Raw genomic sequence first — 18204 nt, forward strand, 5'->3', positions numbered from 1 at the left:
TGTTCTTCTCAGGCTTATTTCCCGTTGGTCTCATAAAGTCCACATTTCATTCAACATTTGCCATTCCAAAAAGTTGCTTTCATACATTTCTTATTGGAGCACCATCATGGCAGAGTCCTCTTTTAAGAAATGGACTTGGAGTCTCCCCAGACACACAATTATCCGCTCTAGGCCCTATTCCATTCTCAGCTCCTTATTCACACTTACTCCACCTATTCCATTCAAGTCAAGTCTGGCAGCTTCTCCCTCACATCTCTCCTAGGCCCATCTCTCCATTTATCCAGCTGCCAGCCTGGTACAGGCTTCATGCATGAACTACTTTTTCAAAAACTTTCTGACTGGCCTCAAGCCACTCCAATCCATTCTCCTCTAAGCTGCCAAAATGGTATCCACCTGAACTCACCACTCAAGCAACTTCACTGGCTCCTATTACTTTCAGAATCAAAAATGAAAATGTTCTGTTTAGCACAAAGCACTGACCCAGATTCCCACTTTCCCAATCTTCCTACATTGTACACTCCCCTCCATCACTCACTCTACAATTAAATTATATTGACCTACAGGCGTTTCCTCCAACAGGTCACACCTTGTCTTTTCACTGACTGTCATCCTTTATGTCTGGAATTCTCTCCTCCCCACTTCAGCCTCAGTCTTCCCTCTTATATCAGATTTGTCCTGGTCTACCCTCCCCTACCCCAACTGCTAGTGCCTTCAGATCCTAAAAGTTTTTTTCATTTGGAATGGTGGTATTTCTTATGGAAATGGTTATTTAAATGTTGCCTCCCTCCTTAGAATATGAACTCCTCAATAACAAAGACTTTTTCCCTAAAAAAAATAAAATCCAAAGTCCTTATCCCCACCTCTAAATCCAGCCTACCCTTCAAGATCCAGTTAAAATGTTACATCCTTAAGAGAGTATTTACTTATGACCCCAAACTTCAGAAACTATTCTTTCTTAAAAAAGAAGTATAGACTCCTACAATAATTACCTATACCTAACATTGTGTGTATATAAATATATTTAGAAAGATGGATGGATGGATATGTGTGTATGTATGTATATGCATGCATATATACATGTTTTATATCACATATATTTGTGTGTCTGTGCATATGCATATGTATCCTCCTTGAGAATATAAACTTTCCTGAGGGAAGGAATTATGTTTTATTTCAGAGCACCTAGCTTAGTGCCTTACACACAGCCAACTGTGTGTTGGTGCTACAGAGTTAATGCTATTTTAAAATCTTATAACATAGCTAAAGAAAGTGAGTAAACTTATAGCTCAATGACATCATAAAGACCTAAATTTCCCACCTCTGTCAGGAGTTAAGTGCAATGTAACAATCAATATAATAGGTTAGATTATAGTCTTTAATTTTATTTCTAGTCAACAAAATGCATAGACCTATTTAAAGGTGATGCTGATGACAATTTGCCAGGTGAATATTATAATTAAATAACCTGCTTTTTGCAATCTAGTTATTTTACACAATTCTTTTTCAACTAAATAATTCAATCTATCTGAGATTGAAGAGACACCGTCCTATCCATTTTAAAAAACCTCTCTCCAATTTCTCATCCTGAAGACCCACAGGGAATCTCTTCACCAGTGACCAACTTCCATTTTCCACACACTTGGCAAAACACCTGACGCTGACAGGATCCTGACAGGACGCAGAAGGGCCCCGCCTGCCCAAACTGCCCTTTGACCCCTGAGAGAAACCCACTGAACTGGACATTTATTCCTCTCTGGAAGCAGGAATTTGGAAACGATGTCCATGCAGCATCTACCATCTACACACATAGTTCAATTCTAATATCCTCTGTACAGGATGGCACATGTGTCTGGAAAGAGATGGATGGACATAGACCTAGATGGAGAGGTGGATGGATGATCGATGGATCGATGAACAGGTGCAGACAGAAAGAAGGAAAGACCGATGAAGACAGATCCAGACAGACAGAAAGGCAGGCAGGCAGACAAAATAACAGATGGCAGGTCGGACAGAATGACAGTGGGACAGACAGAATGACAGACAGGTAGACCCAATGGATCCTGCCTATGGAAGTTTCCCCTGCAAGCTGGGTCAGAATCCCAAACTTGAGGCGCCCGGCACTAGATGCCCCCCTTTCCTTCCAGTGAGGGAGGCCACGTGGCCCCCGGGTTGGCGCTGGATCCCTGGGGAGCCGCGGTCACCCTCTACCTGGGCCCTGGGGGGTAGAGGGTACTGTCAATCAAGGCAGGGCTGTGGTCCGCCCCATCACTCCCATCCAGACCAGGACCAAGGTCACCCCACGGTGGGCGCTGTAGGCAGTCCAGGTTCCGGGTGCCTCCTCTCAAGCTCCCAAAATTGGGGGGTTGTCAGGCCCCCAGCTGAGACAGCCCGCAGCGGAGGAGCAGGTGTCGGGGGGGAGGGGCGAGCTAAAGTGCCTCAGTTTCCACAGAACAGTGGGTGACGCACGTGGACTAGAGGTCGGCGCGCCGCTGGGGTCTCACGCTCGGGGCGTGCCCTCCCCGACCCCCTCCTCCAAATGCTCCCCCCCACCTCCCCGCGCTCACCCAGATCATGAGGCTGTCGCAGAGCTGGAGCTGAGGCTGAGGGGACAGCTGCTGCTGCTCCCGCTCCATGACCGAGGGCAGTGCCGATGCCGCCGCCTCCCTCCGCCGCTGCCGCTGGAGCCCGGAGCCCGCGTCCACTCCGCCCGGCGAAGGTGCTTGAAGCTTGGGGAGCGAAGTGCTGCGGCCGCCGGGCTCCGGCGCGAGACGAGCGCGGGCTACGTAGGCGGCGTCAACCGAGCGCGCCCCCGTTGCGCGAGCGCGCCCCCGCCCCCCCAGCGCGCCCCCGCCCGCGCGAGCGCGCCTCCACGGCCCCGCCCCACCCCGCCCTCCTCCCGCCGCGCCCGCCCTCCCCTGCTCTATACCCTTGGGACGCCCGGGAGCAAGTGAGCGGAGCTCTCCCTCACCACTCACAAAGAAGGTGTCGCGTGCCCTCCCGAACCTGCCGAAGGGGGGAGGGGAGGGAAAAGGGAAAGGGGGCGTGGAGGAGGCGGAACCTGGAATTGGACACGCCCACTCACGGCCCTGGCCAATGAATACGGTGGGGCGGGGCGGGTTTGTGACCTGGGGGGCGGAGCCTGATGCCCAGAGTTAGGGGCGGGAAAGGAGAAGCGGGCGGGGCAAGAGGGGAGGGGCCAAGGAGAGAGAAGGTGCACACACGCACAGACGCAAACACGCGCGCACACACACACCTGTTCCCCGCCCCGCTCCACTCTGTACCTTCCCTCTTCCTTGTCCTCACAGTCTTGTACTTGGTTTCTTGTCTCCTCCACTATGCCTCCAGAAGCCAGGCACTGCCTGAGCCTTAAGACTCTTTTAAGCACAGGGCTGGGAGGGGCAACTGGGTGGCTCAGAGGAATGAGAGCCAGGTCTGCAGATGGGAGGTGCTGCGTTCAAATATGACCTCAGAAACTTCCTGGCTGTGTGACCCTAGGCAAGTCACTTAACCCCCATTGCCTGACCACTTGCCGCTCTTCTGCCTTGGAACTAATACCCAAAATTGATTCTAAGACGGAAGGTAAAGGTTTATAAAACAATTCAGGGCTGGGATCTAAGTGAATCCTCAAAGTCCCTGCTGCGCACCCCCGTTTCATGGGACTAGGAAGGCAGGGTGCTAGGATGGAAATGCCAAAGCAATGACCATCCACTAAGCACCACACCTCCCCGTGCTCATTTCAGAAGTTTTGAGGTTAGGACTAGGGTTCAGACTTTGTGTGGGTGACTGCGGGGCTGTTAAAGTTATTAAAGAAACTCCTCAGCCTCAGTTTCGTCCTCTGTAAAGAGAGGGGATCCCTCCCAAGTCCGGAGCCATCCCGACAGGAGGAGGGAAAAACATTTCCTTCCAGTGCAACATTTCCAAGGGAAGGAGCGCCCGGGATGGTGGCCAAATTAAGAGTCAATTCTTCTTGCTAAGCCTTCCAGGTTCTGTTTGTTTTGTGAGGCTGAACGCAGAACTTGTCCCTTTGTTCAGAACCTGCCTGACACCTTTTGTTCTTTACATGACTCACGGGAGGGGAAGAATGAAATATCGTCCTAGCCAGCCCAGCTCAGCAATTCCTTTCAAAAAACAAAACAACAAAACAAGAACTAGGAACAAGCTGAGAAGAGGAAGTTCTGGGCTGCATTTTCCAAAAAAGGTTCCTCATAGTTCCAGGTGTCCAAAGGTAGAGGGGGCGGTCTTAATGGCGGTGGGTTTCCCCTGGAAAACGTCAAAGGACAGCTGGACGCCCTCTTGTCCCGAGTGTTATAGAGCTGTTGTTCAGTGGTTTCAGTTGTAGCCTAAGCTTGGGGACCCCTTTGGGGGTTTTCTTTGCCATTTCCTTCTCCAGATTATTTTATAACTAAGGAAAATGAGGCAGAGCAAAGTGACTTACTCAGGGTCTATCCATGGTGCTATTCACAGATGTAAAAAAAACAAACAAACAAACCAAAAAAAAAAAAACAGGCTTAATGGCATGCACCATTTTGTCTCTGGCCCATACTAATTTGATCTCTCTCTTAGGATGTCTAGCAGTCAACTCCAATACTGAATCTCTTTAGCTACTGTTTCCCTCTGTCCTTGCATCCTTTCTGCCTATTTTTTCATGCTCTATTTCCCATTCTTTATTTGATTGCTCAAGTTGTTTTGACATTTGTCTCTTTCAGTTTTATACTGGTTTGACTTCTTAACCATTTCTGCTATGATGACATCCATGTGTCACCCTCTAACTATGGATAACCCCCAAGGCTCTATCCTAAGTACTCTTCCTTCTGTTTATTCTTATTCTGTAACTTTGTTAGTTCCTGTAAATGTAGTTATTATCTCTATACATATGAATAAGCATAGATTTATAATATCCAGCCCTTATCTTCCCTGAATTCTATTCACACACCAAGTGAACATCAGGAACTTGATGTCCTTGAGACATCTTAAACTCAGCATGCCCCATAATGACCTCATTATCTTTCTCTCCAAATCCACTCTTCTTCCAAATCTCCCTAATTCTGTGGAGGTGCATTTCAATTAAGAAATTCATCCTTGTCAAGGGGGTTCAACATCCTGACATTCTTGATTCCTTGCTTTTCCCCACTTAACATAGCCACTCAGCTGCCAAATCTTGTCATTTCTAGCCCTACATCTCTTACATCTTTCCCCGATCTCTATTCACATGACTACTATACTGATCCAAATCCTCATCAAATGGACCACTGTAACAGGCTTGAAATTAGTGTCTCTTGATTGAGATTCTCCCTTCTATGTTCCATTCTTCATATTCATTGTATGCCTGTAATTTTCCAAAAGCATATAAGTAGAGCCCCTTCTTTGCTGAAAGGGGCAAAATAAGAATATTAGAGTAAGGAAAAATAATGAAAATCAACTTATATAGAAAAAGAATCTCTCAGATAAAATACTGAGGCATACAGACTGTTCTGAGGACCAGATAGAGAACTGCTCTCCTCTGATAAATGCAAATGAAAAGACCTGTTGTTGAAAGGCTGAGAAAAGATTGAGGTAAATATGGGATGCAAGGTATATGCTTCTGGCTGTTTTAAGAATTTATTTTGTTAAAAAGAAAAAAAAAGAGTCACCACTATCAGAATCTGATATAAGGCATATTTGTGCATGCATGGGCATTCCTGTGAGTGTTTGGGGGGGGGGGGGTGATTACTAGCTGAGCTCTTCAGCACTGGCCAGAGGGACAACCTGAAGTCTTTTTTGTTGATGTTGTTGTTGCAGTTTTCTGGCTTAAAGGAACTTTTTGTCACTGAACAAAAATAAGGTTGATTGATTATTTGCTAAAAAAAAAAAGTGTGACACTTTCTCAGCATCCTGTTAGGGCTGGCTGTGGGTTAAGAGAACTTGTTACTATTTTGCTAGCTCAAAAGCAGAAGAGAAGCAGCTTTACCCAGCAGGCAAATGGAAAAAAACAAAAAGGGAAAGGTCAGTAATAACTTTCTTTAGTTTAAAATGTTCCTGAAGAGAGCAAGGTCTTGTGCCAGATCTATAAGGTGTCCTGGGATGCTAGGCTTTTCCCACATAGGTGCCTGCCTACTAGATTTCTATAAATGTAGATCTATTCTTCTCCACAAACTCTGTTTGTATTAGTGAGAAAATATGACCCAGCTTAATGAGTAAATTGTGATGTTTAATTATTGCTGCATTTATCATCTGCTATTAAAGAAAAGTTATGATTATTTCTGTTTTTGTATTATCAGCTAAATGGGGTCAAAATATTATTTATTATATATCCTGGCTCTTTGGGAGGAGGAGAGAAGGAATTTAAGGAGAAATTTGGATGTTGATAGTCAATTAGTAGATACGAGTGCTGGTTCTAGAATCAGGAGATGTGGATGTCAATGTGGATGTCAAATCTGACATTTGACATTTCCTAGCTGTATGATCCTGGGCAGGTCACTTAACCCCCACTGCCTAGTCCTTGCCAATCTTCTTAGAACTGATACTAAGACAGAGAGGGAGGGGGAGGAGGAGGAGGAAAGAAAAAAGGAAGAAATTTGGGCATTATAAATCAAAATATATCAATAAAATTGACTTTTTAAGAAGTCAGCAGTCTTACTATGACCAATTGTATGTTCTCAAATGCCTTCTTACAGAATTTGAAGGAGCCATGGCTTCACCAGCGGAGGCAGAGCATTGCTTCTAGCATTGGATAGCCTGAACTTTCTTCTTAAATTACTGACATGGAAGAAACAAAAGAAAACTATACATCACGTGGTATTTCCTCTTCCCTGAGCTCAGGTGATTTTTCACCTGGCAGGCAGAGGACAGATGGGAAGGGATCACTTTCCCTGAGTCCATGCTCAGAGTTTTTAGAGATTAAGACCAGAGCCTCCACTCCCCCTAGGATGATCATCTCTGTGCCAAAAGGAGGTATCAGAATAAGAGGACTTTCATGGAATAACAACAGCATTTATAGAATAGCTACTACATATCAGTTACTACACTGAGCACTTTTACAAACATGATGTCATTTGATCCACTGCTAAGCACATTGCCTGGTATACAATAGGTACTTAATAAATGTTTATTGATCCTGACAACAACAACAACCCTGAGAGGTCGATACTATTACTACCCCCATTTTACAGTTAAGGACACTGAGGCAGGATAATTTCTAGTTTATTGTGTGTCTATATTTGAATTCAGGTCTTTCTGACTCCAGCCCCAGTCTTCTAAACCCTGTGCTCACTAGCTGGATGACCTCTCCAGAATCCAGGACCCTGTGACTTTCTTTAAACCACTCAAGATCACATTAGGCTTTTTTTGGAGATATTATTCCCAGGTAGTGGATTGAGGTTGTAATTCATTAACACACCTTGATATTTCTCAGGTGAACTGCTCTCTAGTCATGGCTCACCCCTCAGCCCTTATACTCATGAATTTAACTTGTTTTAATTAAGTTTAATTAATTAATTAGGAAGATTTTTCCATGATTACATGATTCATGCTCTTTCCCTCCCCTCCTCCCATCCTGCTCCCATAGTCAACGAGCAATTCCACTGGATTTTTGTCACTGATCAAGACCTATTTCCATATTATTGATATTTGCATTACGGTGAACATTTAGAGTCTACAACCTCAATCATATCCCCATCAACTCATGTGATCAAGCAGCTGTTTTTCTTATGTGTTTCTGCTCCCACAGTTCTTTCTCTGGATGTGGAGAGCATCTTTCTCATAAGTCCCTCAGAATTGTCCTGGATTATTGCATTGCTGCTAGTAGAGAAGTCCATTACATTTGATTGTTCCACAGTATATCTGTCTCTGTGAACAGTGTTCAGTGTTCTGATTCTGCTCCTTTCACTCTGTATCATGAATTTAACTTTTTTGAACCAACTGTCAGCATTTATCCCTAATAAATTTTGGAGAGACAGACAGACAGACAGAGACAGGGGGGGGGAGGAAGGAAGGAAGGAAGGAAGGAAGGAAGGAAGGAAGGAAGGAAGGAAGGAAGGAAGGAAGGAAGGAAGGAAGGAAGGAAGGAAGGAAGGAAGGAAGGAAGGAAGGAAGGAAGGAAGGAAGATGGATAGACAGACGAATAGATAGAAAGATGGATAGACAGACAAATAGATAGAATAATGTATTTAAATTTAAAAAAAATCAAGCTCATTATTACCTTATGGGGAAGACATGACTACAGTGAAATTGGTCTGGAAAATGATCACAGGGATTTGCAGCCCCAAAAAGTATATGCTATCTTATGCTAATTAAGGGAGGAATATCATCTACTCACTCATTCCATCAATAAACATTTATTCAACATGCAGTTTGCTCAAGGTAACTCTTGTCCAATGCTGCAAGCTTTCAGGGATTCAGATGCTCTTATCTCAGTCTTTCTCAAGCCTTGCTCCCCCTGGTTGTTGCTGGGCATTGCTTAGCTGCAATCTCTGCTGAAATTCTCAACAGTTTTTCATTCTAGGTACAAATGGTTTTTTCTTCTCCGAGAAGCAGGATGCATCATGAAATATTTTCTCTCACTAGAATATCAATCTTGACCTTAAGAACTTTCAGACCTGAAACTACTCATGAGGCAATGCTCAGATACCACTCTGCTAGAAATCATCTTTCTCTGCTAGCAGGATAGAATCTGGGATCATGCTGTCTAGCGAATTCAGAGACCTCCATTTTTTTTTCCTGGCAGCCTGGAATTCAAGAAGCAATATCCTTGAATTCCCTTTATGAAAGCTACAGAATTATGCTTATTAATGTTGTGGTATTGATTATTTATTGTCAATGCTTTATTAATATTATGATTTTGATATTATGAAGAGCTCCTACCCTAATTTGTTTGTAATTGTCCTCAACATGCCCCATGTTTGAATTTGGTCACATGTCATAGGAAGAAGAAAGATGGTCTGTAACTGTCCTTTCTCCAAAGTTTTTTTTTTTCAGTTTTTTTCTGTCTTTGAATGGATCCTAAGTATTCATATCCATTCTAAGACAAAAGAATGCAAGGATAAAGCAACTGGGATTAAGCGACTTGCTCAGTCACACAGTTTAGACATATCTGGGGTCATATTTGAACCCAAGTCCTCTTGTTTCCAGACCTAATATTCTATCTACTCTGCTACCTAGTTGCCCCCCCCCAAGGTGGATTCTTTTTATAGAGTTCACTGACTCAAAGCAGGGTTAGCTTGCTTTTTTTTGCCAGATTTTTTAATTTTTTTTTGCCAGATTAAATTTTTTAATTGCCAGATTAAAAAGACTGAGGGACAACTAGAAAATTGATATATGTAATAACTAAAGCAATATACCTGGGAGATGGGAGGAAGGGAGGAGAAGGAAATATCCTGAATGCTCTATAATTGTAAGTACCAAGTATGACTCTCAAGAAAAGATGAGAAAATGCACTTCTCTCCCTCCTTTGGAGAAGTGAAAACTATGTATACAACACATTGCTATATATAATGGGTTCTTCAGATGATATGTTGGTTAATTTTGCTGAACTACTTTTTTTTCTTTTTTTAATTATTTGTTCTAGGGTACAACTTTCTGGATAGGGGAAAGGAAGTGATTTATTTGGAAATAAAGATGATGTAAAAGATACCAAGAAAATAAACACTAAAAAGTGGACTCTTTCTACAGGAAGTAAGTGAGGAGTTTACTGGAAATTTCATGTGGTTTCCTAAATGAGACTGTCTGTAGCTTGTGTCTCATGTACTGACAAATCAATGAAACCTATTTTCCATCCAATTTCATATCATAATCTGAGTAATGGGCATTTTTCATTCACTCGGTTTTGCCAAGGATGTCAAGAATGTTGGCCAAGCCAATCTCTTGGGGATTGTGTTGAATCTGTTGTGTCTTATTAATGGATCCAATCAGTCCATTACCATCCACAAGAAGGAACATCCAAAGACCCTCATGTTAAGAAGGAATCTGTTTCTTTTTTGTATTTTGGACAAGTGAGCTTTGATGGCATTTGCAAATGGCTTGGGCTATCATCAGTTTCCTTTTTTGTGCCTTATTTACTCTCAAAAGCCAGTGTGGGCCATTCATTATACCCAATGACCTCCACAGCTGTGTGTGCCATGGAATCCTTAAAGATCTTAACACCATTATAGGAAATGCTTCAATAAGGGGGAAATTTGGAGCCTATTTTTCTCCATCATGGAAAGGTTTTTTTGTCAACAAGTCTTAATTTTCTATGTATTCCCCACCTTTTATAGCCAATAGAAGGGATATAGAATTTCAGTCAGAACATCTGAATTTAAGACTCGGGACTAAGCTGCAGCCAGCACAGACAGACTTGCAAGAGTCAACTCAGAAGTTTTCATTTACACCTCAGAAACTGGCAAATGCTACAAATCAGGGCTTGATAAAATATTTTGTTAATTGTCTAGACTTAAGAAAGTGATGGAGAAAATGTGAATAATACAGTTGAACCTTAAAAGTGTGTTGTGCCTTTTCTGAAAACCAGATGTTTATCAGTTCACCTCTAGTAAGTCTACAATCTCTGCTACTTCCTAGCTAAGTGTCTGCATATTTAACCTCCCTCAGCCTCAGTTGTTTCATCTGTAAAATGGGTACTTATACTACATTCATTACTCACAGTTATCAGCATCTAATGATAATAATAAACATGTAAAGTTCTTTGAAGTCCATAAAATACTATAAAATGTCATTTATTGATGTTATGGTATTTTTTAATATCAAGAAGAACTCTTACCTTATTTTATTCATTATTTGTTCTCAACTAGCTTCCAATTTGGGCACTGGCAGAAGGAAGATTATCTATGATTGTGTTCCTGTAGATGTGGGACCCACTGATAGGTTTTGTGAGAGACTCTACACTGTATCTATCTCTGGTTGTCATAAAGGACTGGCAATGGATGTCTACATGGCAAGGGTTCCATTCTATTGATGAGAGAGGACCCAAGGTTAAGCTGATTAGGTTTTTATTTAAGAGTTAGGTTTTATCAGTCTGTGTCAAAGGAGAACTAACAAAGTTTAAGTAGTCAATAAGATGGGGAGTGGATCTCTGATTCCATTGGTATAGAAACTCCTTTTACACAATCTATAGCACTGTAAAGATAAGTGACTTGTGCTAAAGGTGGGATTTGACCCAGGTCTTGCTGGCTTTGAGGATGGCTTTATCGTGCCATGCAGCCCCTCAACATGTGAGGACATCAATATGATAGAGGGACACATTTCAGGATTTAATCCAAAAAAGTTATTGAAATTAATATCACTCGGGTTAAAAGGGAATTGGTTAGACATGGTTATATTGGTATGTTTTCAGAATGAAAGCGACCTTCCAGAGAAGCATTTTAGAGTGAGAACAACACGGAAGAATGTCTAAAATGAGCACATTCCCTATGTAACATCCAAGTCCAGCAAGAACCGTCACAGTCATGTTGTCTCCATTGTTTGGTGAGTCTAAAGCCTTTATTTATCATTAGCTGTTACCCAGGGATACAGCCCAGTGCTAAAGTTGGTTGAACTAGGTGGTTGGGTGGGGAGCTGATCCACAAAGAAGCAGGATAGCAGGACAAAGAGGTATGGGGGCTGGGTTTTTAACACATAAACTAAATTTACAATGGGATTGGTTATTTGATGCCCAAGAGAGACTATAAAAATGTTCACTCTGTAACTTTTGGTATTGTATCTGTGCATGGTCCCATGCCAAAAGGAACTATCCTCACCTCAACTTGCATTGATAAACATATTTAAACAGATGGGGAAAGCGGTCAGAATGGAAAAGATAACTTTGCACTTTCCATAAAGAAGCAATTACAATTTTCAATTAATCAAATATTTAACCACCTTAGATGAAGCTTCTGAATAAATATAAAATATGAATTAAATCATTTAATGTAATGTCTAGCTATCCCTTGAGTAAGATTTTTTCAAGTAGCTATTTTCTGTTAAAAACAAAACCTAGAGAAGCCCATAAGTGCTCAATTAAAAAGTTGATGGTATTGATCCAGCATGATTTAAGTGATTTTAAATATGTAAAAAACTTAAATTTCAAATCTTAAAAAAAAAATTTTCCTTCTTAATCTTCAGAACATTAAAGCAAATAAAAGTTTATATTACAACATCATTTAACTGCCTGAAATAAACATAATGGTCAATCTCTTCCAATTACAGTGACATATTAATATCTTACCTCCCTTGAGGAGAAAAGAACGGATTAGGCTAATCTTTTAAGGGGCTGAAGTATTTTATGTCTTTGCAAAGTCTTTCTGCATCTATAAACACATTAAAGAAATAAAGAAAACAGCGACACATAGTGGCCAATTTTGTTTCCTACAGCTCAAAATTCAGGATTTGCAGAGATGCCCTCTTCCATTGATTTCAAAAGGTGAGGTGAAATTAATCAAACATTTTAAAGAACCAAATTCATTTTGTTAGAATACAGAGAAAAATACAAAATACGTGAAATAAGTGTGCTTAGGAGGGACAGAAGTTAACAAAACCAAACAATGATGTATTGAAACTACAAAAAGATTGCCAATCACTAGCTTGGAAATATTTTTTCATATTTGTTTAGGAAATCATGAGGATAGATGAAAAGAATTGTAATAAAGGGGCAGCTGGGTAGCTCAGTGGATGGAAAGCCAGACCTAGAGACGGGAGGTCCTGGGTTCAAATCTGACCTCAGACACTTCCCAGCTGTGTGACCCAGGGCAAGTCACTTGACCCCCATTGCCTAGCCCTTACCTTCTGCCTTGGAGCCAATATACAGTATGTATTGACTTCAAGACAGAAGGTAAGGGTTTAAAAAAGAACTGTAATAAAGAGGATGCTGAAGCATATGGATATTAACTGAAACTGAGTGATATATCTGTGAAAATCAGCAATTCCTTTTCCCAGTTCTCACATTAGTGACCCTAAAGTCATCATAAAGATGGAAAAGTAAATGCCTGTCATAATTCATAAATCCTAGGCCAAGTTATTTATGCTCATTAAATCATAAGTCATGTCACTGGAAGAGACAGGTTTTTTTTTTTTTTCCCAGAATGTCATCACCCTCACTGAACCGAAGAGGAGACATTTGCTGCTATGATCAGAATCTAATTTTTTTTTGTAAAACTAAATATGGTTTATTTAATTATAATAATAGCTAACATTGATATAGCATTTGAGGGCAGCCTGGAGGCCTAGTGGATAGATTTCCAGGCTTAAAGCCTGGAAAACTCATTGATCTGAATTTCAATCCAGTCTTAGACACTTTCTAGCCATGTGATTCTGGGCAAGTTAACTTCAGTTGCTTAGCCCTTACCACTCTTCTGCCTTGCAATCAATACTCAGGAACTTGGAAAAATGCTAGTCAATTCTAAGATAGAAAGTAAGGAGTTATTTAAAAAAGAAAGAGAAAGGAAAAGAGAAAGAAAAAGAAGGAAGAGGAAGGAAAGAAGAAATAGAAAGAAAGAAAGAAAGAAAGAAAGAAAGAAAGAAAAGAAAGAAAGAAAGAAAGAAAGAAAGAAAGAAAGAAAGAAAGAAAGAAAGAAAGAAAGAAAGAAAGAAAGAAGGGAGAGAGGGAGGGAGGATGGAGGGAGGGGGATGGAGGGAAGGAGGAAGGAAGGAAGGAAGGAAGGAAGGAAGGAAGGAAGGAAGGGAGGGAGGGAGGGAGGGAGGGAGGGAGGAAGGAAGGGAGGAAGGAAGGAAGGAAGGAAGGAAGGAAGGAAGGAAGGAAGGAAGGAAGGAAGGAAGGAAGGAAGGAAGGAAGGAAGGAAGGAAGGAAGGAAGGAAGGAATGGAGGGAGGGAGGGAGGGAGGAAGGAAGAAAGGAAGGAAGGAAGGAAGGAAGGAAGGAAGGAAGGAAGGAAGGAAGGAAGGAAGGAAGGAAGGAAGGAAGGAAGGGAGGGAGGGAGGAACGAAGGGAGGAAGGAAGGAAGGGAGGGAGGGAGGAAGGAAAAAATAATAGTAATTTTCAGTTAAACATTTAATCATCTCAGATGAAGCCTCCAAAGGGTCAGAAGACACTGGACCTGTGAATTTGGTTCTGTCATTTGGGAAAATCCCTTTGCTTCTCTCAACCTCAGTTTCCTTGCCTGCAAAATAGAAATAATAATGTTTGATCTACCTGTCCAACATTGCTATTGTGATTGGGCTGAATCATATGTTCTGGGGTTTTCAAAATTCTCCAATTTGTACATTCCTTTCTTCAGTTATCACTTATAGAAGTTTCCTTTTGTAACTGAAATGTTTCTACCTGGTACAGAAGCCTTATTGTTCAGCAACAGTGAAAAAAAAATAAAGCAAAGTCTGTGACTAGACAAGTAAAAGTAATTAATACCTTCCAGGGAAATACCTGCCTGACTCCTGAAGGATAGGTAAAACAATTTAAATATCATCAAATCGACCTTTGTGATCTTAGGATGAAAGTGGAATGAGCAGGTTGTCTTATTTTCTTTTTAAGCCTTGAAAGAATCTTGGAAGGATGTGTGTGAGCAACTTGTCTTAAATACCTTGTGATTTTCAGGGCCAACTTCATAAAAAAAAATAACAGACTAAGTACCTTTGTAATAATATTTCATTAGGTTAGTTAGGAAGGGCTATTTATTCCCATCAGGTACCTCCCCCGCACTCTGCTGATGCCTGGAATTCTCTTACAAATTCAAACTTGTTAGGATAACTAAGTAGATGCTTCCTAGCTGTATGACCCTGGGAAAGTCACTTAATCCCAATTGCTTAGCCCTTACCTCTCTTCTGCCTTGGAACAGATGCTTAGAATAAATTCTAAGACTGAAAATAAGGATTAAAAAAAAATAAAACTTGTCTACTTTTATAATGTCCCTAGGATATACAAAAGTCTATTTTGCCATTTCCATCGTAGTGTGAATTAGTTCTGAGATGCAATACTTGTTTGAGGATCAGAATCCACTTGGGAAGTCTTAGATTCAAGCATCCCTCTGAGATATACTCATAAGGATCCTTGTCAAGAAAACCTCACAGACAGTAGAGTCCAGGGAGTCACCAAGAATCAGATATGACCAAATGACTGAGCTAAGACATACTGCTTGTGTGACCTGGGAAGTCATATAACTTGCCTGTACTCTAAGGAATCTCTCATTACTATCTATTATAGAGAACATACTGATCCCCATAGTAGAGGGAGGGCCTTCACCTTAGAATTCTCTATATCAATAGTTCTTATTTAATGGGTTTAGTCATATGGGGCTAAAATGACTTAATTTTTCCTCAAGCAGTAAATAATTAATTACTATAAATAAAACTATAAATTAATATTTATAGTATATTAAATTGCCCCGATGACTCACAAAAACATTTTTGTAGTGGCAAGGGGATTGAGGTTCAAAAATTAGGGGAACCACTAGCCTATAACAATAAAATTACAAATTCAGTTCATAGACATGGGAGCCAATAAACCATATCTACAGATCCCTAGGGGCTGCATATTGCCTTAGGTTTAAAATGTGATATCTGTGTTTTGTTGCATTTTTATTTATTTTGCTGAATAGTTCCCAATTAGATTTTTATTTAAGTGCACTGATGAGGGCTATATACTATGGTCAACATGTCTACTTTAGCTCATCTTGGCTTTTCTTGAGAAAAAATTTTTATAAAGTTAAGAACATTTGAGAACACAAGGTGTCTGGACTGAGGGAGTCTGTAAGAAGATCCCTCACCAGCAGGGAAAGCTGAGGTTTCTTATTCTATTCCTCCCAGAAATGGCTTAAGATACTCTTAGAAAATCAAATAAATGGCTAATTGCATAAGCATTGTCCCATCATTCAGGATAAGATCTAATGGAGTTCTCCCTGACATTCATTAAGACTACAGAGAGCTAGTCCTGTTTTTTTCTTCTTCAGATTGAGTTTAAAAAATACAGATAGGCATCACCAATTGAATGGAGTTTCAACTAAGCTTTTCAAAGCTGTTACTTATTGATGCCCAAGTGGTTACAGTTCATTGTGGGAACTCTGTCTTCAAGGCTTATTATATGAGATCATAAATGACAAGAATTTCATGTAACAATTCAAATGCAAGGGACTATAAACAGAATCAGTGTCTCAGAGTTTAGAAGGAACCAAAGAGATATATCTGACCAGGGATCCGACTATAACACAGTCAACAGCAGATTGATAATTTAGCCTTTATTTGATGAACTCCAATGAGTGAGAAATGATTCCTTTTATGGGGTGGTCCATAGAAATATGTTTAGCTCCATTTAAGAGTTGAAGAATGGAGGATCTCAGGATTCAAGTTACTTCTTATGATCACATAATTAGTATCTAAGGGGAAATTTGGAACCAAGTCTCTTCTCTTACTCACAAACCCATCTGTATTTCCCACTTTCTCCTTTCCTAGATTATAAATTCTATGAAGTAATGAACTATTTTTATATGACCTTAGTAACTCTTAGTGTTTTAACACACTGCTCAGCATACAATAGGTCCTTAATAAATGTTCATTTCATGGACAAAGTAAATTAATTCAATGATTTAGGAGGCAGAATATATTTTTGTTGTAGTTGCTATTAAAACAGGACTGGGCAAAAGCTGTAAAAATCTGGGTTCTATTCCTCACTCTACAAGTGTCCAAATGGGGAAGTCTTTTCAGCTTTCTGGGTTTTAGTTGTCTTATTTATACATTACCTCCTTCCTTCCCTTCCCTTCCCTTCCCTTCCCTTCCCTTCCCTTCCCTTTCCTTCTCTCCCTCCCTCCCTCCCTTCCTTCCTTCCTTCCTTCCTTCCTTCCTTCCTTCCTTCCTTCCTTCCTTCCTTCCTTCCTTCCTTCCTTCCTTCCTTCCTTCCTTCCTTCCTTCCTTCCTTCCTTCCTTCCTTCCTTCCTTCCTTCCATTAAAAAGTAGCCGAAGATTTATATTTGTTCAATTAGCACTTGGTTACAGTTTTTTAAATTACCCATCACCTTCATAATGTTCACTAGTCTTTACCTCTTTAATTGGGATTTTGCCAGAGTTATGTCCTTAGGACTCACAAAGAGTAACTCTTTAACAGAGAATCAAGCAAATATTCTAAAACAAAACAAAATAACTTTGTAAACCTTGTAATATTATATAAAGAAGAGTTATTTTCAAGGATGTGCTAATAAATGTTTCATAACTTTCTAGAGGAAAATGTGTGCATATACTTTTAATTTTGATTTGCATCAGGCACATTTTCTCCATCACTTTCTTAAGTCTAGGCAATCAACAAAATAATAAATGAAACCTCTATTTTTAACATCTGCCAATTTTTGAACTGTAAGTGTTTGGACTGAAAATTTAACAATCAGCTCTTGAGAGCATGAATAAATTGGTTCTAGGATACCCTTGGCTTCATTTTCAGAAAACATTTATTGAGCACATGAAAAGTTTACTATATTCTAATTACCATGTCAATAAATACAGATGATAAGAGTTATTAGGATTTATAAGAAGGGAGTGATCCTCTGACCCTGTCCAGAAAATCTTTTATTTTTTTTTTATACCTACCTTCCATCTTATAAGCAATACTGGGTATTGGTCCCAAGGCAGAAGAGTGGTAAAGGCTAGCAATGGGGATTAAGTGACTTTCCTGGGGTCACACAGCTAGAAAATTCCTAGATCAGATTTGAAGCCAGGGACTCCTGTCTCTAGGTCTGGCTCTCAATCTACTAAACAACCTAATTGCTCCCCAGAAAAATCTTAAAGAAACAGATAGAAATGGAGCATGTCTTATGCAGTCTTTTATCAGAAAAGAGGCTGATGAGGAGAGTATTTTTTTCTCAGCTACTTGGGGATCAAATGAGGTAGAAATCCCGTGATATAAAAGTGATGACAAAGAGAACGTTTGTGCTTCATGGAAAGGAAAGAGATACGTGGAGATACAAGAGTGGGATGGTAAGTATTTAACTTTCTCTTTGGAAAAGAAAAAAACAGTGCTACAGTGTCCTTTTGAGATTAATCCGCATTGTTGTTAACATTTTCTCCACCATTTAAAAAAATCTAGACAACTAAGAAAACAATATGTCAAGCCCTGATCTGGAGTATCTGCTGATTTCCCAGGTGTAAATGCTCCCACTAAAAATTCAACAGTCAGCTCAGGCAGGTTGGAGCTGGCTGCAGCACCCTGCCTCGGCACACCTCGGTAGCTGAAGGAGTATAAGGGAGGGGTGGAGCCGTTCCTCTGAATTGAATACGTTCATGGGCAGCTGGAGCTTGTCTGTCTCCCTGACCTGCTTAAGGTGTGATC

The 18204-nt window shown here is 40.7% G+C and overlaps 1 protein-coding gene and 1 long non-coding RNA gene across 5 annotated transcripts in view; one reads left to right on the plus strand and one right to left on the minus strand.

Annotated features, from left to right (window-relative positions):
- Positions 1-2986, minus strand: part of HOOK1 (hook microtubule tethering protein 1) — a 41372-nt gene extending 38386 nt beyond the window's left edge. The window contains exon 1 of one of the 2 annotated variants that reach the window (XM_016429881.2): positions 2969-2986. Coding sequence is in view for 1 of the 2 variants with exons in the window: in XM_001381079.3 (XP_001381116.1) it covers positions 2565-2633 (69 nt within the window). In the remaining variant the exon portion in view is untranslated. Of the gene's footprint in view, positions 1-2564; positions 2878-2968 lie in introns of those variants that run through there. The other variant, XM_001381079.3, reaches the window with a different exon arrangement.
- On the plus strand, positions 1370-13403 carry LOC103106304 (uncharacterized). 3 transcript variants are annotated; one of them, XR_008916025.1, is made up of 6 exons: positions 1370-1443; positions 1836-2044; positions 9542-9648; positions 11303-11433; positions 12319-12367; positions 13025-13403. It is a non-coding gene; the product is annotated as an uncharacterized LOC103106304 (long non-coding RNA). The 3 variants fall into 3 exon arrangements; XR_461114.3 differs by having other exon boundaries at positions 1404-2044; XR_461115.3 differs by having other exon boundaries at positions 1404-1918.
- The last annotated feature ends 4801 nt before the right edge of the window (positions 13404-18204 follow it).

The sequence above is a fragment of the Monodelphis domestica genome, chromosome 2, assembly GCF_027887165.1.
Source record: "Monodelphis domestica isolate mMonDom1 chromosome 2, mMonDom1.pri, whole genome shotgun sequence".
Lineage (NCBI taxonomy): Eukaryota > Metazoa > Chordata > Mammalia > Didelphimorphia > Didelphidae > Monodelphis > Monodelphis domestica.